General features: G+C 43.4%; 1 protein-coding gene across 1 annotated transcript in view; it reads right to left on the reverse strand.

Annotated features, from left to right (window-relative positions):
* The window catches only part of THSD7A (thrombospondin type 1 domain containing 7A), a 221,924-nt gene that overhangs the window by 124,610 nt on the left and 72,369 nt on the right, over positions 1-24,945 (reverse strand). The window contains exon 6 of the mRNA XM_078782738.1: positions 19,569-19,686. Coding sequence (XP_078638864.1) covers positions 19,569-19,686 — 118 coding nt within the window. The remainder of the gene's footprint in view (positions 1-19,568; positions 19,687-24,945) is intronic.

The following is a 24,945-nucleotide window of genomic DNA, read 5'->3' on the forward strand; positions in this document are numbered from 1 at the left end:
GTGCGAAGTCCTTCCTTGGCACACCTGAGCTCCTCACCACATACAAGGCTTTCATCCGCAGCTCAATGGAATACTGCTCTCCCCTCTGGGCTGGTGCTCCTGCCTCACACCTAGCTCGCCTTCACGCTGTTGAAACCAAAGCATTCAGAATCATTGGAATCTCCCGCGATGAAGCTAACTCCAAGGGCCTCTCACTCACTCACCGCAGGCAGGTTGGTGGTCTTTCCGTCTTCTACCGACTCCTCTCTGGCCTTGCCCCCCCCAGCTCTCTCTGGGCTCTGTCCCGCAAATATTCCTACAGGCCGCACAAGATCTGCCTGCAACCCTCTTATGGTTAAACTGCCAAAATCAAGACTCTCTGCTCACCTTCACTCCTTCATTCCTCTCTTCTCCCGCCTCTAGAACAAACTCCCTCACTCTCTTCAATCCCACTCCACCCTCCAAGTCTTTAAAACAGCTGTTCACCACCATCTCTTATCTTCCCCCATCCAAAACCTTGATCTTTTCTACCCCCGCTAATTTCACCCCAATTCCACTTTTTTGAAATACCAACTTCTGTCCAGGAAGTCCTTGGTGTCCTTGTGTTTTATACTTCTCCCTCCCCCCCCCCCCCCTTCCCATGCCTCCTCCCCCTTCCACACATCTCCCTGCTCTCGGATGTTGTGTTTGTGTGCTTCCCCTTCTCTCCCCATCTTGTCTTCCACCCCCTCTTTTTGGGTATTTTGTTTGTCTGGTTGATTTGTTTGTGAAGTAAATGTTAGCTCTTCCACGAGCCTCAATTCAGTATACAAAAAAAAAAGAAAAAAAAAAAGAAAAACGTTTTTTGTAGGTCTTGGAGGTCTATCAGACAAATTGACACGTTGGAGGTTGAAAGACAAATTGGAGATCTATCAATTATTGTCTCGTAGAACCACCAAATGTATTTCACAGGAACAAATGTTACAACATAATTAATAATTATTTAGTTATTATTTATTTATTAATAATGATAATTATTTCTAAATCACAACGTTATGATCTTGCGAATGAGTTGAAGCATTTATTAGTGCTATTAATGCTGCACTCAAACTCAGCTCCACACGTGGGGTGTCCAGACTCGCACCCCAGAGGTCCGGATTCCCTTTAAACTCCAATAATTATTACTCACGTTTATTCACAAAAATATTTCCTCCTCCCATTAAACTTTCCCCAATCACAAACATACAAACATAACGCCTGTACAAGTCCATATCTCCATAAAATATTTGATTGATTCAGTTTTAATAGCCCAATCATTTCAAATTGAGAGCTAAATATTTTCCTTGAGCATACAGTGTAGGAAATAACATGGAAACACTTGAGGGACACACATACAGGAGTAATGAAAAATAGGTAATTACGATGGTTAATGTATTGCGATGGACCTTACTGCTCTATAAGAAGACCATGGACGCCATCTACAATACTCAACTCTCACCTGATATTCGCGCCCAGGGTCGGATTACCGTACCTGTGAGATGATTGAAGTAGATAGGGAACTGTGCTGGCGGCCGCGTAACAGATTTTAATTGGCCTCGCAAACCAGCGTTATGCACCGCACCCTATCGTCTATCAGAGGCCAATCAACCCTGGGTAGGCCAATCAACGCTGGGTAGGTTAAGGCCCTGATGCATGCTATGTCACAATCAAAGTAGGACAGGACAAGTCAAGCCAGTTTCAAGTTTATATTGGCAATAGCAGGCAAGCTTGTATTTACAGGAAGTATATAGAACATGTGTAACATTCACATTACCACTATGTGACATACAGTGCATTCAGAAAGTATTCAGACCCCTTCACTTTTTTCACATTTTGTTATGTTGCAGCCTTATGCTGAAATCGTTTAAATTCATTTTTTCCCTCATCAATCTACACTCAATACCCCACAATGACAAAGAGAAAACAGGATTTTAGAAAGTTTTGCAAATTTATTAAAAAGAAAAAACTGAAATATCACATTCACATAAGTATTCAGACCCTTTGCTATGACACTTGAAATTTAGCTCAGGTGCCTCCCATTTCTCTTGATCATGTTTGAGATGTTTCTACACCTTTATTGGAATCCACCTGTGGTAAATTCAATTGATTGGACATGATTTGGAAAGGCACACACCTGTCTATATAAGGTCTCACAGCTGACAATGCATATTAGAGCAAAAACCAAGCCATGAGGTCGAAGGAACTGCCTGCAGAGCTCAGAGACAGGATTGTTCCGAGGCACAGATTTGGGGAAGCCTCCGAAAAAATTCTGCTGCATTGAAGGTTCGCAAGAGCACAGTGGCCTCCATAATTCTTAAATGGAAGAAGTTTTGAACAACCAGGACTCTTCCTAGAGCTGGCCGCCCGGCCAAACCGAGCAATCGGGGGAGAATGGCCTTGGTAAGGGAGGTGACCAAGAACCTGATGGTTACTCTGGCTGAGCTCCAGAGATCCTGTGTGGAGATGGAGTGAGACCTTATATAGACAGGTGTGTGCCTTTCCAAATCATGTCCAATCAATTGAATTTACCACAGCTGGACTCCAAGCAAGGTGGAGAAACATCTCAAAGATGATCAAGAGAAAGGGGAGGCACCTGAGCTAAATTTCAAGTGTCATAGCAAAGGGTCTGAATACTTCTGTCAATGTGATATTTCAGGTTTTTCTTTTGAATAAATTTGCAAAACGTTCTAAAATCCTGTTTTCTCTTTGTCATTATGTGAATTTAAACGATTTCAGCATAAGGCTGCAACATAACAAAATGTGAAAAAATGAAGGGGTCTGAATACTTTCTGAATGCACTGTACCTGCATTCGGAATTATTGGCCAATTATTGGCCTTGGTTCAATTTGTCAGGTGGATCCAGACACGCAAATAAATTAGAGGGGCGAGAAGAGGTAGAGGTGAAAAAGAAGTCGTTGGGGTTGGTGTTGCAGCCCCAGACACAGCTGAGTTTCCGCCGCCCAATGGTCTGGCATGATGTTGCTTGGATTCACCTCCTCACGCTCCCTCCTCCTCTTTGCTTGCTCCCCCTCAGAGTGATGGTACGGGGACTGCACGCAATGGTGCTATGCTTACGTTCATGGGGTTTGAGCACCTGATAGTGCTCAGCTACAGATACAGATGGCCGCACACTTTGGCACGTGGCAGTTTGCGTCGGGAGAATGGCTGGCGGCGGGGTGAAGAGCCACGATAAGCCCAGACAGGGAGGATAGATAACTGGGTTGAAGCTAAGATGCGTTGGGGCGTGAGGTGAAAAGGTGTATCAGTGCGTGCAGACGAAAAAGGTGTGAAGCGTAATTGGAAGGTTTCACACCTTTCAATTAGGTGCCAGAATGAGCAAGAAATAACACAAACAAGAAAGAGAACAAAGCGAACCACACACACACACTTCTAATCAAGCAACATACACCCCAAGCTGGTAAAGTGAATACACAGCAGGGATGTTGAAGTATAGGAGCAGATCTGCCCATGCACACACACTCTGATAATAAAAAGTGAACGTATTTCTGTGCTGTGTCAGATATTTATTGCCCTTTTTCTTCCGCTCCCTCTTTCCCGCCTGCTGCTCTGCCTGGTAACAGCTCGCCATTGGCTGACCCACGAAGCTTTCGTAAAAGGCGGAGATCCTGGGTGCCTGTCACTTCGAGAAGGTTCCTCACTTCCCGCTGCTTGCACGCAAACCCGGACTGAGGGCTCTCGTGGCCAGTCCATGCGTGGCGTATGAGAAATGGCTCAAGTCCAGAGTGTAAAGAGGAAGGGACATGTAATAAAACTAACAGTCACAACGCATACCTATTCACATAAATACAGCCTATTCTTAAGAGCTGAACAGAATACTATGAGACATAACTAGCTTAGCCCTATGTGTTGGTGCTTCATTCTTCCCAGGGACTCACAACTGTCACAGTATTATTCGTACAATAGATTATGGTAGAAAATACAATACAAGGTGAATTGGTTGTACAATGCACAAGTATTTTGACTTTGCTTTAGATTACACGTTCCATTTTGCTTTCATGCTGCCTGAGAATTTGTCAATGTACGGTTGTTTAATATTGAGCAGAAATTGCTGTATTTGTCCTGACCATTCATCCACGTTGCCTGATCGCCATTTCACCTTGTCGGCTTCTATACAGGTGCACACAGTGGTAAAACTGTTCACATCCAGACTTCATGAGGGCCAAGCCTCGGTTGCGCGGTATTTTAGCCTCTTTACTATGGTGCTATTGTGATGTTGTCACCGCATTGGCTGTATGTTCAGGGTCGTTATCTAACCTGAAGATGAATTCCTGTTCGATGAACCCTGTTTCTAAGAGAATGGCCTAATGTATCAGAATCTGCCTATACTTGTCGGCAGTCTCTGCACCGTTATAATGCGTAGATCATTGGCACATTGACTTAGAAACAGCAGCAAACTACTGATACTCCACCAGACGTCATTGTCAATGTTATTTATTGATCGTGAATGAAATCAACAAGACATTGATAGAGGTATGCTAACCACCGGGGGAAAGCGAAGGAGAAGCTGATGTTTCGGGCGTTAAACCTTTGGTCAGAGCAATGTGAATGACTAGAAATTGTTTTCCTCTCTGCCATAAAACAAACTCTCATTCATTTTTACTGAACAAATTTAACTCGGATTCATCTGTAAATTTGGCAGTTTAGCTTTCCCATCAGAATGGATAGCTTATGATACTCAGAACCCAAGTTCAAATCCCATAGACGACATTAATTTTTACATTTGTGGATGAAGATATACAAGTCATTCACATTGAAGTGTTGTAAAATGAAGTATAACAATGTCTGTATCCTCCATGTGATTTATAAATAAGTTCTGCGAGGAGTCTTGGACCAATTCTAAAATATACATAAAGCTGTGCAGATAATTACAGTATGGAGGTGGAGTCGGGTGACAGCAAGCTGAAAAGATGGCCTCGCAGTACGCACATTCGACTCCAAACTGTCTAGCCTGTGGTTAAGTCCCGACACAACTATAAACTGTCATCCTGGTGTTTCACAGGCAGAGTCATTCATCAATATGTGTGCTGGTCCTCGAATGGAGGTTAAATGGGCTTCCCATCTGTTATAATCAGTTGGTGGACAATAAAGACCCCACAGTGTTCTTCGTGAAGAGTGGCTGAGCTATTGCCAGCACCGTAAGTGCATCACCAATTCCTGCTATAACCCATTAGGGGGCACTGCATCAGTGGCACAGGCATGCTCCATGCAAGGATGCAACCAGCTGCCTTGTGATGCACACGTTGAAAAAAAAATCATAAAATAAGGTCGAAGTAAATACAATTTGAAACAAGAAAGAGCAATCAGAGATTGCAGACCCTCGCCAGGACGTGTTTTTAGTGTTTTTTTTTTAAGGCTTTTGTGTTAAAACAAATGTAGCAGGCGAACCACGTAACCAATGACATCATCCTCTTTTTTTTTCTCCACCAATTTATCCAAGAGATGACGCTCAAGAAATTTCATCTTGATCGATGAAGTATGACATCACCTATGACAGGCCTGGGGATTTCAGATCTCATCGGTAACCGTTTTTCGGTTCCGTGATTTAAGTCTATGGGAACCGATGGGAAACAAAATTCCGGTTCCGTGCCCAAACCTAATGGGAAACGATTTTTTTTCCTTTAGAATTTGTAAAGCAAAACATTTGTAAAACAAAATTAAAAATGTAGTCTCCAATAATAAATCCTGTCATTTACATGTATGCAATGTAATTAACGCATGTTCATTATTGAGGTTGATGTTTATTATCCCTCCTCCGGCATGATAGACCTGAGCCTCGTCCTGGAGGTGGGGTTGCTATCTTTATTAAAAAACTCTCCTCCTCACTCGCCCTCCACTGCCCTCTCTCCACCTCACCCCCAGGAATACCTTTGGCTACGGCTTCTCCTTCGCTCCCACCTTTTGTTCATATGTGTGTTGTACCGTCCACCAAACAGTGATGACTCCATCCACATCTCGCTGTCTGATAATATGGACCAACTTCTATCTACCCATCCCAACTCTCTCTTCCTCATATGTGGTGATTTCAATTGTCACCATGCCAGTTGGCTGGGTGTGTGTACCTCTCTCACCAGCCAGGGCTCTTCAGCAAAGGACTTCTGTGACTCACTGGGACTGACACAATCTGTCAATTTCCCGACCCGGATCTCAGTCAACGGAGCATCTTCTCTTCTGGACTTGGTTATGACGAACTTCCCTGAAAATGTCTGCTGCTCTTCTTCTGCTGCAATCGGCTCGTCTGATCATGTGCTTGTTAAAGTGGACATCTCTCTGACCATTCTCAGAGAGCCTCCTCAGCGCCGACGAGTCTGGCATTTCACTCAGGCCAACTGGCACGGTCTTCAAGCAGCCATCAATCATCTGGACTGGTCTCCCATCTCTACCGCCTCTGACATCAACTCATCCTGGGAATTCTTCCAAAGTAAATTGCTCTCTCTCATGCACAGATTTATCCCATCTCGTCTTCAGTTGTCATACCCTTCCTCCCGTCCATGGTACACGGAATCTTGTGGTGAGGCTATTGCCCATAGGCTATGAGCCAAGGGGGTTGGTCGGTACCATACAGATGGAGTAAGGCTCATTGTGATTTTTAGCAAGATATATGTCCCTAGATATGAAAAAAAAGTGATAGCAGTGTATAACTCTCGGCCATCTCTGTGTTATCACCCGAAATATTATTATACGCCCGCTTCGCTTCGCCAAAAAGTGTGATATTTGCTAAAATTGGAATAAATATGTTTTTAAGGACCACAGAGTGCCAATAATTTGCATACTGGATGCCAACTAATATAGTAATAGAAATATAGAACATTTGTGGGGGTTATTTATCAAATTTTTGATATAATGACAAAAAAATGTTAAATTTAGTGAAAAAGTGGCCGAAATCGCTTCGAGTTCAGAATTCACCTTGTACATTTTTGTCAATATTTCAAAAATGAAAACTCCCAGAGTAACATTTGACCCCTCAAAATCTTCGCAAGGAACCACTGTATTGGAATATATCATTACTTTGTAATATGGTGGTTGTTTGGGGCACATATTTTGGCAAAGTTCAAAATATGTTCGACCATACCCCCTAACCGTTCAACCAACCGTTCAACCATCTTGACTGAAGGTTCCTTGCGAAGATTTTGAGGGGTCAAATGTTACTCTGGGTTTTCATTTTTGAAATATTGACAAAAATGTACAATGTGAATTCTGAACTCGAAGCGATTTCGACCACTTTTTCACTAAATTTAACATATTTTTTGTCATTATATCAAAAATTTGATAAATAACCCCCACAAATGTTCTATATTTCTATTACTATATTAGTTGGAATCCAGTATGCAAATTATTGGCACTCTGTGGTCCTTAAAAACATATTTATTCCAATTTTTAGCAAATATCACATTTTTTGGCGAAGCGAAGCGGGCGTATAATAATATTTCGGGTGATAACACAGAGATGGCCGAGAGTTATACACTGCTATCACTTTTTTTTCATATCTAGGGACATATATCTTGCTAAAAATCACAATGAGCCTTACTCCATCTGTATGGTACCGACTGGTCAATTTGGGGGGTCTGGCTCATAGCCTACCAGAAACAACTTGCTTTCGTCTCCTGGAAAGCAAATCCAACGGAAGGAAATCTCATTTCCTTTCACAAAGCCCGAAACAAGTGTGTGTCCACCCTTAGGAGAGCCAGGAAACAATATCTCTCCGTTCTCAGGACCGAACTCTCTTATCTGTCTCCCTCTTCCAAATCCTGGTGGCATCTGGTCAAATCTGTTTCTGGTGTTTGTTCCACCTCCATCCCCTCCCTCACCCAAACGGCCACACGGCTGACTCCGCACGTGAAAAAGTTGAATGCCTCAACTCTGTGTTTGCCTCTAAATCTTGTGTCCCAAACCCATCCCTCTCTGTACCCACCGTACCCAGCTGCTCCTGGACTCTGTCCTTTCCTCCTGACAAGGTGGAAAAGTTTCTGTCAACCCTCGACTCTGATTCTGCGACTGGACCTGACGGCATCAGCCCACGGGTCCTAAAATCCTGTTCTTCCGCTCTTTCACTCCCTCTCTCTGTTCTCTTCACCCTCTCTTTTGCTCAAGGTCATCTGCCATCTGCTTGAAAATCTGCCAACATCACCGCTTTGCACAAAAAAGGTGCAAAAACAGATCCCAGCAACGACAGACCAATCAGCCTTCTCCCAATTATCAGCAAAGTCATGGATTCCATCATTGCTTCAGATATGAAATCTTTCCTCTTCTCCAATGGCTTGATCTCTGATCATCAATTTGGTTTCAGACCTGGTCACTCTACTCTGGACATGCTGCTTCTGCTTTCTCAACAATGGATGGAGGTCCTCAATGCCAAACAGGAAATTAGAGCTGTCTCTCTTGACATATCACGTGCCTTCGATACGGTCTGGCACCCCGCTCTGCTCACCAAACTCTCCTCTTTTGGTATCCATGGAAAACTCCACGCATGGCTGGCGGACTTCCTCTCTAGTCGTAGTCAACGTGTGGCCCTGAATGGGTTTCTCTCATCTCCTCTTCCTGTTCAGGCTGGAGTTCCCCAAGGCAGTGTTCTGGGCCCTGTGCTTTTTCTGGTCTTCATCAATGATCTCTCTGACTCTCTTGAAAATCCTCTCTATCTCTTTGCTGATGACTCTACTCTCTGTCGCTCCATTCTTCATCCCTCAGATCGGCAGTCTGCAGCCTCCTCACTCTCTGCAGACCTGGACAAAATCAAAGACTGGGCAAACAAGTGGAACATGTCTTTCAATCCTGACAAATCTCACACTCTTACGATGTCTCTCGGAAAAGACCGACTGGACAACCCTCCCATCCACTTTCTGAATAATCCTCTCCAAGAAGTTCTGTCACTCAAGCTTTTGGGTCTCACTATCTGCCATGATCTTTCCTGGGAACACCACATTTCAAATCTGGCCTCCAAAGCCAGTCGCCGACTGGGCATCCTCCGTCGTGCGAAGTCCTTCCTTGGCACACCTGAGCTCCTCACCACATACAAGGCTTTCATCCGCAGCTCAATGGAATACTGCTCTCCCCTCTGGGCTGGTGCTCCTGCCTCACACCTAGCTCGTCTTCACGCTGTTGAAACCAAAGCATTCAGAATCATTGGAATCTCCCGCGATGAAGCTAACTCCAAGGGCCTCTCACTCACTCACCGCAGGCAGGTAGGTGGTCTTTCTGTCTTCTACCGACTCCTCTCCGGCCTTGCTCCCCCAGCTCTCTCTGTGCTCTGTCCCCCAAATATTCCTACAGGTCGCACAAGATCTGCCAGCCACCCTCTGATGGTTAAACTGCCGAAATCTCGGCTCTCTGCTCACCTTCACTCTTTCATTCCTCTTTTCTCCCGCCTCTGGAACAAACTCCCACACTCACTTCAATCACCCTCCTCCCTCCAGGTCTTCAAAACAGCTGTTCACCACCATCTCTTATCTTCCCCCATCCAAAACCTTGATCTTTTCTACCCCCGCTAATTTCACCCCAATTCCACTTTTTTGAAATATCAACTTCTGTCCTGGAAGTCCTTGGTGTCCTTGTGTTTTATACTTCTCCCACCCCTCCCCCCCTTCCCACGCCTCCTCCCCCCAAGCCCTCTCCCTCCCACACATCTCCCTGCTCTCAAATGTTGTGTTTGTGTGCTTCCCCTTCTCTCCCCATCTTGTCTTCCGCTCCCTCTTTTGATATATTTTGTTTGTCTGGTTGATTTGTTTGTGAAGTAAATGTTAGCTCTTTCACGAGCCTCGATTCAGTATACAAAAAAAAAAAAAAAAAATCAGAGAAGAGCAAATTCTCTCAATTTGATTGTGTATACCAACAACAACAACAACAACAACATGCATTTTAAGGCCATGTTCCCTGCTAGAGCGGGGGTTAGCCTTGCGGTCCCCATGACAATCTTCTCCATTTTGCCCTATTTTCTGCATCTCTCCTTGTTAACCCCCTTGCCCGCATTTCTTCTTCCACCATCTTTAGCCAAGTCTTTCTCGGTCTTCCCCGTCCTCTACTTCCTTCTACATTAACTTCCATCACTCTTCTCAACCAGTCACTTTCATCCTTCCTCAATACATGACCAAACCATCTCAACCTGTTCCTCTTCACAGCATCAATCACAGGCAATATTCCCATCATCTTTCGCAATTCATCATTTGTCTTCCTCTCTCTCAACGATACTCCGCACATCCATCGAACCATTCGCATTTCCACCCTTTCAGCCTTCGTTGCTGCTCTACGTTCATTACCCATGTCTCGCTCCCATAAATCATAACACTTCTCACACATGCAGCATACACCTTTCCCTTCAGCTTCAGCGACACTCTCCTCCTCATCAGCACGCCACTCAGTTCCTGAAACTTCTTCCATGCACATCTCACTCGAGCAACCGTTGCCGAGTCTGATCCACCTTCTCCATTCAGCATGTCTCCGAGGTAGCAAAATGTTTTCACACCTTCCAGCTTCACGCCGTCTCCAAGATCCAACTCAACATTTCCTCCATCTGCAGCTCCCTCTGTGCACACCTTACATTTGAATGTAGCTGCCACACTGGTTAATACTGTGTATACCCTTATATACACACTGTGTATACCCTTATGAAATAAAGTTTTATTATTATTTTAAGTTATATGATGATTCTCCATTTTTTTAGAACTGACTTTCACAATATTTTCTGTCTCATGAGTTGTAACTTAAGACGACAACGGACACCGTTAATGCTTCAACTATTATGTAAACCAACAACGAATCGACCCCCTGCCCCCTCCTCTGTTCGGTCTGCACAATTTGAGAACCCCTCCCCGTCTAGCACAGCACTGTACTTACTACTACTGTACATACTGGTTGATTCTCCCTTATTATTAGGTTTATGATACTCACAGCTTTTCAGAATTTTTCCACCACAGAATTAGAGAGAAACAAATCAAAACAAAATACTTATTTCAAGTCAAACTGAACAGTTTAATAACATAGTACAACTTCCATAAGTTTCGGTACAACAACTTTAAGGTCATAGGACAATAAATGGATTGTATTGCAAACTGTGCGATGTTCCGCAAGTCCCATGTCCATATAATACATCGGAACAACGTGAAAAAGTTCGTATTTAAAATCGTGTCCTATAAACTTTAAGTAATATCAAACGTATAATATCAAAGTAGGACTTCAGTCTTCAAATATAAATTTCAATACAGATTTTCTTGACCGAATTGCATGTTCGTCTTGCCGAAGTCATTGAAAACTGTTGGCCCCTCTACTTTCAGGTAACATATACATGTACTTTGAGATATGAGCTTTGCCATCCTAATTTTGTTGGAAATAAAACTCAACTTCTAAAATAGTTAGCTGAAAATCACATGTGAAGGTAAATACTACATCTTTTTGCCTTACACTGCTTTTCTGCGATGGGAAACGTACTTTCGGTTCCGTGTTTTTGCTATCACGTTACCGACACGCTACCGGTAACGATCGTTTCCGTGAAATCCGCAGGCCTGCTATGACATCATCATTAACGTATTGTTATGAATTTTGGGGTAGAGTGATATATAGATTCAGGTAGATCTGTATAGGTAGTGTGCTCCGATTATCATGATAGGGAACCCCACATATAATAAGTTTGTTTCGGCGGTTTGTTCGCGTAAGTGTATCCTTGTGATTATACAAGGATGATCCTTGTGCTAACTAGAGTAGGGATTATGTTAATTCCCCTGTTTGTGAGACCTGGTGATTTATCGATTGTCCCGTATGACACTACACCATAGACACGAGTCAGGCCCAACAGCACACACATCCTAATTAAATCTCCCCCATGACAAAACTCACCAGAAGAAGCGTAGTGCAAGCAGGAAGCGCCCACGCATTGCGCCAGCATGGCGATAAAACATTATTCAGGCTGGCTGAGGCCATGCCCACCTCGTGATGGATTGGTCGAGGGGTTGATGGGGAGATCACAACATTGAGCCAGGTGTCGACCAATGGGAAGGCCAGGGTAAGGAGGGACTCTTGATTGGTCAAGGCAGGGGCAAGAAGCTGGCCACTGATTGGTGCAAGGAAGGCTGAGGGGGAAGCAGAGCGCCGATTGGCCAGGTACCACTGATGACGTCAGGGGCAAGTAAGAAGCGGCATGCTGATTGGTGGAGAGGACAGCTGACGTCACGAGACAGCCAATAAAAGAACTGGCTAGCCAGCATTTTGCCCTTCTCGTTTTTGGATCCCTTCATGCCTGGACCTCGTGGGCTACTGCTCTCACCATTCCTCTGCTCCAACCTCTTGCCCTCACGCCTTCCTTCACCCTCGACCCTCTCTCCCTTCTGATCCGAACGTTGGGTGCATCGCAGTTCCGTGAGGACATTGCATGGCTGAGGAAGCGGGTTACACGCCCGCTCGTTCGCTTCGCGCAGGAGGCCTTATCGAGACCTTCTTCCTGCCAATGGGCCTGAGATGGGTCTTGGCGAGATACATCATCCGATTGAGCTAAGACCATGACCACCGACCGACCCCCCCCCCCCCCCACACACACACACACACAACGGTTCTTTTCATTTAATTATTCCTTCGTCTGTGTGTAAGTCTGGTGTGGGGACGTCCCAATATAGGACATTAATTATCGCGCATTATATTTTGTATTATCGGCATCCGTGGCAATAAAGCCTTGTTTATTATTGTACATTTTAATTCCGTTTTTCGTGTGAGTTCATTTCCTGCAGGATCGTAGCTTCCGCGCGGGACCGACAGGTAAAAGCGTCCAGCTCCTTCTTCTTCTTCTCTCTTCCTCCCATGCATATATAGTGAAATCCGCTATTGAATAACGCCTCAAAGTAACACTGAATTGGTCATTCGTGGTGTGCTCCATTTTAATAGAGCCGTCCACGCGACAATATGTTATTCCCCATGGAGAGTTCTTTACAATGAGCCATGTCTCAATTTTTTCTATTCAGCACTTTCGGAGATATAGAGGTGCAAAGTTTTTCGGTTTTTCCAAGATGGTGCCCATACCACGTGATCTATGACGTCATAATTATCATTCAAAATTATACAGGTGGAGTTGCACCTCTGGTGAAAATTTCCTGTCAATCAGACCAATGGTTGCAGAGAAAATCATTTTTATTCTGTGAGGACAAACAAACAGACAAACAGACAGGCAAACAAACAAACGGACTCAAATGCAATACCTTCTCCTCTGGTGAGGATAGGGAATGTCTATGCTCATTTGGCACCTTCTAAATATTGTGCACGTCTTGAGTTTTATATTAATTACCGTTTTAACATTTTGTAGCACAGAGCTTGCAAATGAAGAACTTCTTTTAATTTCAGAGATCACTGCCGGATAAAGCAACCAGGGATAGATATTATATATTCCCCCGAAACAAATAAAAACGAAATTAACAAAAGTTTGCTTTCAGAAGCTGTGTGTTGGTCAACATTACGAATGAAAAAAATCAAAAAGTTGCTCGGGTCCTCGAAATATGTCAGGTAGAGCTTTGAAACATGCACAGCATTGTGGCCTACTTTATGTAGTTAAAGAAGAAAAGCAGTTGCAAAGTTTTGAAAAATGTTTTGACTTGGTCATGATGACTGGTGTCCAATATCCATTTTGTTTTGTAGAATTGTTGGTTTTTGTGGTTAAAATACACACCATTTTAGATTTACCTGATTTATGCCATTAATGTGAAGTGATGTGTTTTAGGGACTCTACCGAGGGTGAAGCCTACGAGGGAGAGTCAAAGAAAATTGATGTGGTGGAGCGACGGATGTGAACCAGTGGTTGAAGGGATGGTGTAGGAAGGGGGGTTTGGGTTTATGAACATGTGGGGATTCCTGCATCATCATAGTCAGTGTATGTGGTCAAGTGGCAAGGTGCTTAATAGACCAGGGTGGTGAAATTCGTGGCGGTTCTTGAAAATGAAATTGGGACTTTAAAAAAAAAATAGAGACCGAGGATGTGGTTGGTATGGTTGGGGTAACACGAGATGGTTAATGGAAGAGAAGGGTTGAAGGTGATGTATACGAATGCCAGGAGCTCGAATGGAAAGATGGAAGAGCTGGGAGAAAGGATGGATGGCGAGGGGTATGACATCGTTGCTGTAAGTGAGACATGATTTCCTGAGCAATCTAACTGGGGAACAGGATTTCGAGGCTACAGGGTTTATAGGTGTGATAGGCAAGAGAAAATAGGAGGACGTGTGCCAATCTGGGTGAAATACAGTATTGTATTGAGAGAAAGGCATGACATTAAGGAGGGAATTGATGGAAAGGATTATGTGTGGCTAGAGATTAGAGGTTACAAGAAAAGTAAGGTACTTGTAAGATGTCTCTACAAGGCTCCTCATGTGAGGGAAGAGCTGGAAAGATGGATATGTGAAGAATTCAGAAAGGTATGTGATAAGGGAAGAGTATTCATTGTAGGGGATTTTAACTTGAGAGCTTGAGAGCTGGCAGATGGGATTTAAATCTATCCAGGATAATTGGGCCCAATGACAGGGAAAGGGCAGGGCAGATGAAGATTTTTTTATACCGAGTCCAGCATTGCTTTTTTCATCCAGTTTGTACAAAAGCCCATGAGGGGGAGTGCTGTGTTTGACATCTTTTGGAGTAGCAATCCCAACATGGTGTAGAAGGTGGTGGGAGAGCATTTGGGTCAAAATGGCCACTTTAACACAAGTGACATCAACACAGGTGACCAAGTGTTAATGTTTGTTTTTCACTTGAGAAACGCCGGGTACTCCAGGTATAAACGTTTTTGTACTTTACTCGGGGTACAAATACAAATACAACTTTGTCTGGGGGGTAACATAGGCTATGTGGCCGCGGCCTCTTTCGGGGGTGTGGGGTCCGGGAGAGGGGCGTAAATTCTCGATGTAAATGTGTGGTTGGGGTAACACGAGATGGTTAATGGAAGAGAAGGGTTGAAGGTGATGTCCAAATGTGTTTTGTATCGCCACCTGGTGATGGTGGCAGAGGGTATTACAATTTCCTTTTTACCTGGGCAACACTGAGGTTATGAAGCACTCTTTGCACAGGAAAAATTTTCATCCTTTCCTCCCCTCCCCACCCCCCAAGACGGAGGAGCCTGTCAAAGTCGAGAAAGATGCATGTGTAGTATATCTTTCCCCTGTCTCACTTCCCCCTTCCACTCCCTCTCCCATCCTCACCCCTTCCTCTCCTGCTTCCCCCCAGCCCCCGCCTCCCCCCGTGGAGTTACGAGTCGGCTTTCAAGATTTGTAGATGACACAAACATTGGCAGTAAGATATATAGCAGAGAGGGGTATTATCACATTCAGGAAGGTCTAGATACGTTAATAGATTGGAAAAGGACTGGCAGATGCAGTTTAACATAAAGAAATATAAGATGTTGGGGATGGATAAAAACAATAAATATAGAGATTACATAATGCAAGGGGCAATCTTGGAGCGTGTCACACATGAGCAGGATCTGGGGTGGTATATATTGCTGCGGACGCGGTTAAGATGTTATTTTGACCGAGCGGTTGGTATGACCGTGACCGAACAGTTATTCCCCGACTAGAACCCGATTCCACCCAAACTTTGGCCGTATTGCACCGCAGCTGCCCAATCTGGAAAACTCTAAAACGACCGAATGCAAAGAGGAAAAGGAATAAGACGAGAAGACGGACAGAAGAGTAATTGGATTTATTATTTACACATATAAGTAGGAAGCAAGCAGTCACGTTTATTTACAGGGACATGAGACGCAGGTGACACAGTGCAATCTTTAGCTTATACAGACTTATTGTTACTACCCAGGACAGCACGAACAAAACAAACTCACGTACGCAAATGGATGGAAATTGCAGGCAGGAATGACAGGAGGTGGGTGGCTGGAGGAAGGCCCGGAGCTGGCTGGAGTTTGATCCCGCACGGGACGTCGGGCTGGACCTTGACGGCCGCCGATGCCACCGATCCTGTCGTGTGCGCGGGGTAGCGGGTCGGAGCTGCTTGGTGGAGCCAAGCCAACGCTGCTGGTGGGGGGTCTGGCGTGACGGGTTCTCTCGCGTGACGGGTTCTCTCTCTTACTAACTCCAGGACTCTTTCTCTCTTGCTTAGTCCAACTCTTCCTCACCACCGACAACTCAACGCAACCCCTCCACTCTCCGCAAACACTGACCACCACTGACGACCAACCCAGCTCTGACCAAAAAAACCACACACTCCGCTCTTGTCGTAGCTCATCCCGTCAAAGCTCATCTGCCTTGGACACGACCTGCCTGCGGGTTATATAGGCCCCGCCCCTCAACCTTCGCGAACCTCCTCGATGTTTCTCTCCACACCCTCTCCAAGTCCAACCCCTTGTTCGTGGTTGGTTGAGTGGGGCTGACTCACTCCTCCCCTCTATGACGAGGTGGGGACCCGCCTTTCTTCCCCAACCCTGCCTCGTGGTCAATGGCGGATGAAGGGAAAACCGCCCAACATGCAGTTGGCAATGCGAATTGCAATTGACGAAAAGGGGGGAATGGAAGTGTTGGGAGTGGGAATGAAGGGAATCTATCTCTTTCACTGGTACAATGGAGTATTTCAATTAATGGGAGACACAGCCTTACCCTAAAACACAGAATAAGATATAACTATCGAACAGGGGTATTCTATTATTGGCTGACGTGTATGCTTGTGGACTAATTATGGGACGCCCTTTTGACCTTTACACAGCTCCGGAGGCAGGAGGCGCAGACTCAAGCAATATTCATCACCAATTTACCACAATACAACACAATCAAAAAAAATACAGTCCTCATATCCGCAACAATATTATGGTGGTAAGCAGACAGGACAGTGCCAGGAAGCTATAGGTTACAGGGTTTTATGTTGTATTTGTAGGGGAATAAATTAGAAATCAAAAGAGATAGCGTTAACACTGCATAGAAATTTAGTGAGATACCATTCAGAATATTGTGTGCAGCTTTGGTCACCACTTCTGAGGAAGGATATAGCTTCCAGAAAGAGGCTCAGCATCGGGCTACTAGATTGATTCCAGGCCGAGCTAGACACAGCTATGAGGAATGAATGAAGGAGACAGGGCTTTATACATTGGAAAGTAGGTCATTGCAAATGGGATTTGATGGAGACGTTAAAGTAATGAAGAGCATGAACAATATACAGTGCCCTCAATACGTATTGGAACAGTGAAGTCAAATTGGTTATTACTAGTGAGGTACCCGTGCTACGCACGGGTGGAAGGCCAGAAGCAAACAGACAATGCAGAAACGGCAAATGCTAAAGCATGAAACCAATCAATTCCACATTCCTGTCGCACCTTCAGTCGCACGTCAGACATGGACAGCAAGTTCGTGAAGGACTTCCATTAAAAACGTACCCGTTTGCAAACAAACATGTACGTGTGTTCCATACCCAGTCAATGGCGAATCTACATATGGCGATCCGCGAATGTCACGTTTAGAAAGTAGAAACCATCATGGTATTTCGTCATTCACTTGAACTCAATATCTCCTTTTTCATTCCAAACAGCATAACTCCAATCACAAATTAAGTAACATTAATATAAAAAATAAACTTTTAACAACATTCGTGACATAAACAATTATTTTAATCCTGATGTGAAGTTCCGTACGGTTGGGTGAACACAATTACGAATTCAAAATCGTAATTGTATTCACTCAATTCCAATCACCAATTGATACTTAACAAAATGATTAGCACGATTAACGTTTAACGATTAAACATTACGATTGAATGACTGTTGTATTTGGATATTATCAAACCCGCGCATTGCCGTCATCTGTCCACTTCCGGATTCACTGCAGGTTCATAATTCTCATCAAAATCTAAACAGCATTTGTAGAATTTCAATAAAAGCCACATCACTGTTCATATCGGTAAATATTATTCCATCGTGTTTGGAAAAATTGGAAAACTTGGAAAAACAATACAGCCTATTTTACTCCAGGGGGTCCTAGGATTACCCACCCAAAATATCGTTGCGATCGGTTCAGCCATTTTTACGGTACCTTCGAACAGACAGACGGACGGACATTTGGTGAATTATAGTAAGATTGCTATATACTCAAGAATCTTGGATTTGAGATCAAAAGATGAATATGAGGTAAGAGTACAGGTCAGCTTTTATTTTTTGGTATTTCTATGGATATATGTTTTACCATTGTCGAGCAATAACACTTTTTATATTGTTGGTTGTTGCAGCTCTTGTGTATTTTTACAAAGTTCATTGTGTATTCTTGTATAACCTGAATAAATTGGGCGTTGCATTTTGAAGCAAGTTTACCTTTGGAGACGTAGTATGATAATTCCCTGACTTGTTCCAAGACATTCCCTTTGCGTTTTTTCACCCCATTACTTATTTGAGCTATATCCATGAGCTCGCTCATTCGCTATTTTTCATTATGCCACTGAGTAAACGTAAAAAATGCCGACGTTTGAAAAACCCATGCCCGTTTCCGTTTGGAAAAAACAGTTTACGTTTTGTATCGCACTGATAGGCCAGATCTGGATCCGGATCTTCACCAAAATGGAATCAGCTTGTTCTTGTCACCTACCAACTCATAAACAACTTTTTGAAATATCATGCTATGTATCACTCAATGGTGAAGAATCAATTAAAAATTATCGTATCCGGTTCCAGATCCAAATCTTCACCAACATCTAATCATTTCATCCTTGTCACACACCCAACCTCTCCACCAGATTTTGGCCCAATCCATCCACAACTTTTTGAGATATCCAGTTTACAGACAAACAGACAGACAGACAGGGGTGAAAATATAACCTCCATCCAACTTTGGTAGCAGAGGTAATGACAGGTTTGTAAATAATCTGTGACATTTTACGTCAGCTCATAGACTTACTCATCACCACATACAAGTCATATCCTTCAAGGTGGTGTAGATTAGTAACTACACAATCATTGCATGTAGATTATAACGAAATAATAAAAAATAGCAATAATAGTAACAATAACATATGGCAAATACCAAAAAGCAGTTCCTTCTGGAAAATTTGGTACCACACATGATCATTTGAGGCGTAATTCATAATAATAAAAATATCCCCGAGTGGGCTGATGGTCATCTCTTGAGGTTGTAGTTCAGACCTCTGCTGATTTTGGGGACCCCCTGGGAGCCGCCCTGAAGCCCTGGGAGCCCCCCCAATCCGAAATCGAAAAAAACCTAAGCCCGAGTTATCCTGTGGACCATCGAGGAGAAGGGCTGTATCGGGTTTCAGAGCAATCGGTTTGGTAATAAGGGACGAGTAGGGATATTAAAATTCAGAGATTGACCCCCCCCCACCCCCCCCCTGGCTAGCCCCATTATCCGAAATCGAAAAATCGAAGCAAGGGCGATTGTGCGGGATGTTGTTTTGGATTCATGTGCCAAGTTTCAAAATAATCAGCTGAGTAATAATGGAGGAGTAGCAAAAATAGCAAAAAGTTACCAGACGACCAGATGGACATCATTTTACAAGATGAGATGACCTAATAACTTATAATTTAGATTATGATGATGTAAATAAAATGATGGAGGCTTATGGAAGGCTGGACCATTAAGGAGAATTTTAGACTTTACCTTCAATGCCACAGCTGTGTGAGCAATCTGACCACGACTCCCAGTCTGAAAGGTGGCAGTTAAGTGGGCAGCTGATGGTACAGGGCATGGTCAACCTCCAAAGCTTGTCCAATCCATGCTGCAAAAGTAAGTTCACACATTTCACATTCTGTGATAATATCAGACTGAGGGTTTTAAAAAGTTTAAAAAATCTCTCCATCCCACCTGCAGTGAGATGCCTCTGCCCTCATCCCAGAAGCATCATCTCCTGAGTCCTTGTTTTTTGTTTGTTTGTTTTTTGTATACAAGATCGAGGCTCGTGTAAGAGTTAACATTAATGACAAAAAAAACAAACGGACACATAAAACATATAATAAAGGGAGCGGGAGATAAGATGGGGAGAGAGAGGGAAGCACACAAGTACAACAGTAGAGAACAGGGACATCGGGAGATCTGTGAGAGGGAGAGGGCTTGGGGGGCGAGGGCATGGGAAGAGGGGAGGGGCGGGGTTGGAGAGGTATAAAACAAATAGACACTGCTAGGAATTCCAGGAAAGAAGTCAGTATTTCAAAAAAGTAGATCTGGGGTGAATTAACAGGGGTAGAAAAGATGTAGGTTTTGGATGGGGGAAGACAAGAGATGGTGGTGAACAACTGTTTTAAAGACCTAGAGGGAGGAGTGGGATTGAAGAGAGTATGGGAGTTTGTTCCAGGGACAACAACAACAACAACAACAGGCATTTTAAGGACATTTTCCCTGCGAGAGCGGGGATTAGCCTTGCGGTCCCCATGACAATCTTCTCCATTTTGTCCTATTTTCTGCATCTCCCCTTGTTAACCCCCTTGCCCGCATTTCTTCTTCCACCACCTTTTGCCAAGTCTTTCTCAGTCTTCCCCATCCTCTACTTCCTTCTACATTCATTTCCATCATTATTCTCAACCAGTCACTTTCATTCTTCCTCAACACATGATCAAACCATCTCAAACTGTTTCTCTTCACAGCATCCATCACATGCTCTATTCCCATCATCTTTCACAATTCATCATTTGTCTTCCTCTCTCTCAACGACACTCCACACATCCACCGAACCATTCGCATTTCCACCCTTTCCAGCCTTCATTGCTGCTCTACGTTCATTACCTATGTCTCGCTCCCATAAATCATACCACTTCTCACACATGCAGCATACACCTTTCCCTTCAGCTTCAACGACACTCCCCTCCTCGTCAGCACGCCACTCAGTTCCCGAAACTTCTTCCATGCACATCTCACTCTAGCAACCATTGCCGAGTCTGATCCACCTTCTCCATTGAACATGTTTGTTCCTGGGACGAGGAACATATTTTAGGGACGAGGAACATAAACAACATATTTTACTGGCTCGTTAGACAAAATGTTCAGTATCCTGAACGTCCACACTGAAGGGCTCCCTGGAGAATGAAATAAATGAAAATAAATGAAAATAAATGAAATGAAAAAAAAGAAGAAAAAAAAAGAAAGATATTCGGTGTACTCAACAAAAGGACAGAGGAGGATGTATGGGAATGGGGATGGGAGACGGGGTGAGCAGAGAAAGGGAGCAGGCACAGTGGTACCTTGACCCACCTTTACGATAGGGGCATCCTGCCCCACTTTACTCTACTTTATAAACAGGCAAAGTTAAAACAATAAATATGTCACTGTTTCCATTGTATGCTCTGAATATTGAATAAACAACATATTTTACTGGTCGAGTCAAAATACATTGAAGATACTTCAACAAATTATTCTTGAATAGATATGTAAGCATGTTTGCAATGGCTGAAAATTCATTAGTAAGCTCTTGTTGAAGTGTGTCTTTTATGTTAGTTTCATACTCAGTTATATCTATTTCTGTGAGTCTGAGGCTATCAGCAAATATGAATTAGCCTGACGTAATCAGGTGAGCTGTGAGTGAGTATGCTTGGTGTTTAGCTTTCTGAGTCTTTGTTTGTTCTCCATTAAATCCTTATAGATACAAAAAAATTAAAAAGTAGCTACCTGGTGCTGGGGGTACTGCATCATGGAGCATGCTTTATTTTTGGGACGACATCAAGGTGCACTCACTCGTTTCCTTGCACTCGTTTATGAAGGTGGAAGATCCATTGATATATTTAGCAAGTTTAAGGGAAGCGATAGTTGCCCCATGAAGCTCATAAATGTATGCTTCCAAGAAGAACTAATCTACTATATAAGAGAGATGTCTGTCTGTGTGTGTGTCTGTCTGTCTGTCTGTGTTGCCATTTTTCTCAGAGATGGCTGAAAGGATCTTCGTCAAACTTTCAGAGGTTCATTAGTGAGTGCCTGGGAGTTGTTTTAGGCAAAAAAAAAAAAAAGATCGTTTTTTGGAGTTAAAAAAAAAATAGCTCGATTGTGCCTAAGCCTTTTTAAATTAATGACACTTACGAGTATATACAAGTACACATTCACATAAATAAATACAAAACAATCACCAGACATTTGAATACAAATAAATCAAACAATTCCGGAAGTGTACGAAGTTGGTAGTACGGCTTCTTCTTCTTCCTGATCTGCATCACACTTAACTCAGAAACGTGATGAACGCCACATTCACCCCAATCACCCACCAGCATATATATGAATCCCCTTCCTTTCCTGCCTCTCCCCTCCCCTCCTCTTCCCACCCCTTCCCCCCTCCCCCTTCTTCCCATCCCCCCCTCTTCCCATCCCCCCCTCTTCCCATCCCCCCCTTCCTCCCCATCTCCCCTCCCCCCCCATAGCCCCCTCCCACCGACTCCGCCCCCTCCCCCCTCCCGGCAACGCCGGGTACTTCTGCTAATATCACATAACGGAGTGCTCCGTCTTAGAATTTCAGTGCATCTGAATAAAAAATCTCAATTGTTATTCTGGAACAACCACATCATCATAAACATCCATACCAACAACCATATCACCAGCATACATTGGGAAGCGCATGGCGATAAAGTAAACATCGGTGCAATATAGAAATATGTCATCAAAAATATATAAAAACAAATCATGCTCCACCATGATCCTTAGAGAAATACAGATACAAAGGCAATATTTCACTGTGTGTGGTGGTTCCGGTGTCATTTGGAGATGGGTCATGGGAGATTCATTGTGCTATTTCCTTTGCTTGTTACTTGCCTCTGCAGCTCATTGGAGTACTGCTCTCCCCTTTGAACTGCTATCCCTGCGTCACAAGTTTCGTGTCTCGATGCCGTGGAGAACAAGGCCATCAAAATCATTGGAATATCCCGCGACAAAGTCGAATCTCAAGTCCTTGCAAGTAAGGTGTACGTTATCATACAGTGCCCTCCATAAATATTGGAACAGTGAAGTCAAATTTGTTATTATTGCTATGTACTCAAGAAATTTGGATTTGAGATCAAAAGATGAATACGAGGTAAGATTACAGAAGGGCATCTTTTATTTATTGATATTTATATGCATATACGTATGTTTTACCATTGTAGAGCAATAACACTTTTTATGTTCAGTGCCCACATTTTAGGTGAGCATGAGAACTGGAGCAGATTAACTAAAATAAATTAAAGTATAATAGTTAGTTTAGTTAGTATAATAGTTAGTATTTGGTTGCATATCCCTTGCAGGAAATAACCGCATCGACCCTGTGACCTACTGACATCACCCAACTCTTGGTATCAGCCTTTGAGATCCTTTGCCAAGCCTTTACTGCAGCCATTTTCAGTTGTTGTTTGTTTTGGGGGTTTCTGACTTTAGTCTCCTCTTCAGCAAGTGAAATGCTGCTCTATTGGATTTAAATTAGGAGATTGACTTGGCCAGAATAAAACTTTCCACATTTTCCACTGAAGAACTCCATGGTTGCATTGGCAGTGTGTTTTGGGTCATTGTCTTGCTGCATGGTGGAGCGCGCCCAATGAGTTTGGAGGCATTTTCTTGTACGGAGGCAGACATAATGTTTCTGTACACTTTCAAATTCATTCTACTTCTCACATCATTAGTTACATCATCAATAAAGATGACTGAGTTGGTTCCAGAGGCAGTCATGCAAGCCCAAGCAATGACACTAACCTCTAACATGCTTCACAGAGGAGGTAGCATGCTTTGGATCATAAACAGTTCTTTTCTTTCTCCACACTTTCGCCTTTCCATCGATTTGCTAAAGGTTTATCTTGGTCTCATCTGTCCATGAAGCTTTGTTCCAGAACCCTACTGGCTCATCTCTTTTCGGCTTGCAAATTTTAATCTGCCCTTTCTATTTTTGGTGCAGATGAGAGGTTTGCATCTTGCAGTGCAGCCTTTGTAATTCTGTTGTTGAGGTCTTCTGCGAACAGTAAATTGCGATACTTTCACCCTTGCACTCTGGAGGTTGTTGATGATGTCAATGACAGTTGTTTGAGGGGTTTTCTTCACAGCTTTGATGATATTTCTTTCATCTACAGTAGTTGTTTTCCTTGGCCGATCTGGCTGTTGTCCATTTCTAAGTACACTGGTGGTGTCTTTCTTCTTCTTCTAGATATTCAAAATTGTGGCATTTGTTATGCCCAGTTTTTGTGCTATGGTTCCAATTTAATTCTTCTGTTCTTTCAGCTTCCAAATTGCTTGCTTTTCTTTCATAGACAGTTCTCTGGTCTTCATGCTGGTTTATGCCTTCTGACTCCAAAGGTAGACCCCCAAGGCAAAAGCAAAGGTTAAAACCAAGACAAAACATTTACAGCTCCTTTATATGTGAACAATCAAGGCAAAAAGCAATACCCGAGCAACAAGAAACACCTGTCAATCATTTGTTCGAATACTTATGCCTACCTAAACTGTGGGGACTGAACGTAAAAAGTGTTATTGTTCTACAATGGTGAAACATATACATAGAAATACCAATAAATAAACGCTGACCTTCTGTCCTCTTGTCTCATGTTCATCTTTTGATCTCAAATCCTAATTTCTTGAGAATATAGCAAAAATAACAAATTTTACTTCACTGTTGCAATACTTATGGAGGGCACTGTATACTAGGAAGAGTACCTGTCGCCAGTGAAGGGAAAAGCAAGCAAAAGTACCCATCACCAGTGATGGCAAAAGTTGAAGTTAATATATCAATTTTAATTATTTCATGCACTTAAAAAGGGTTAATTGTGTTGCATTCTCGGTTTCACTCAAAGCCAAAGCTCTGAGATACTTATGCCGCCTACCGTGAAATGGTGGTGCAACATCGGGCGGCATAGGTAGGATTTGTCGAAAAAGAGGGCAAAATATCCTGCTTGCAAAATAAAATTTGGCATCAACATTACTCATGGCTGTTCTCCTGTTATTTAAAAAGTGAATGTTGAGCTTGTCAAACGCAATGCAGGAAGCGGCCGCCGTAAATGGCAGACAGACAAACACACAGAAAGACACCACGGTTCGCAAAATATAT

Source organism: Myxine glutinosa, chromosome 7, assembly GCF_964187855.1.
Source record: "Myxine glutinosa chromosome 7, kmMyxGlut1.1, whole genome shotgun sequence".
NCBI lineage: Eukaryota > Metazoa > Chordata > Myxini > Myxiniformes > Myxinidae > Myxine > Myxine glutinosa.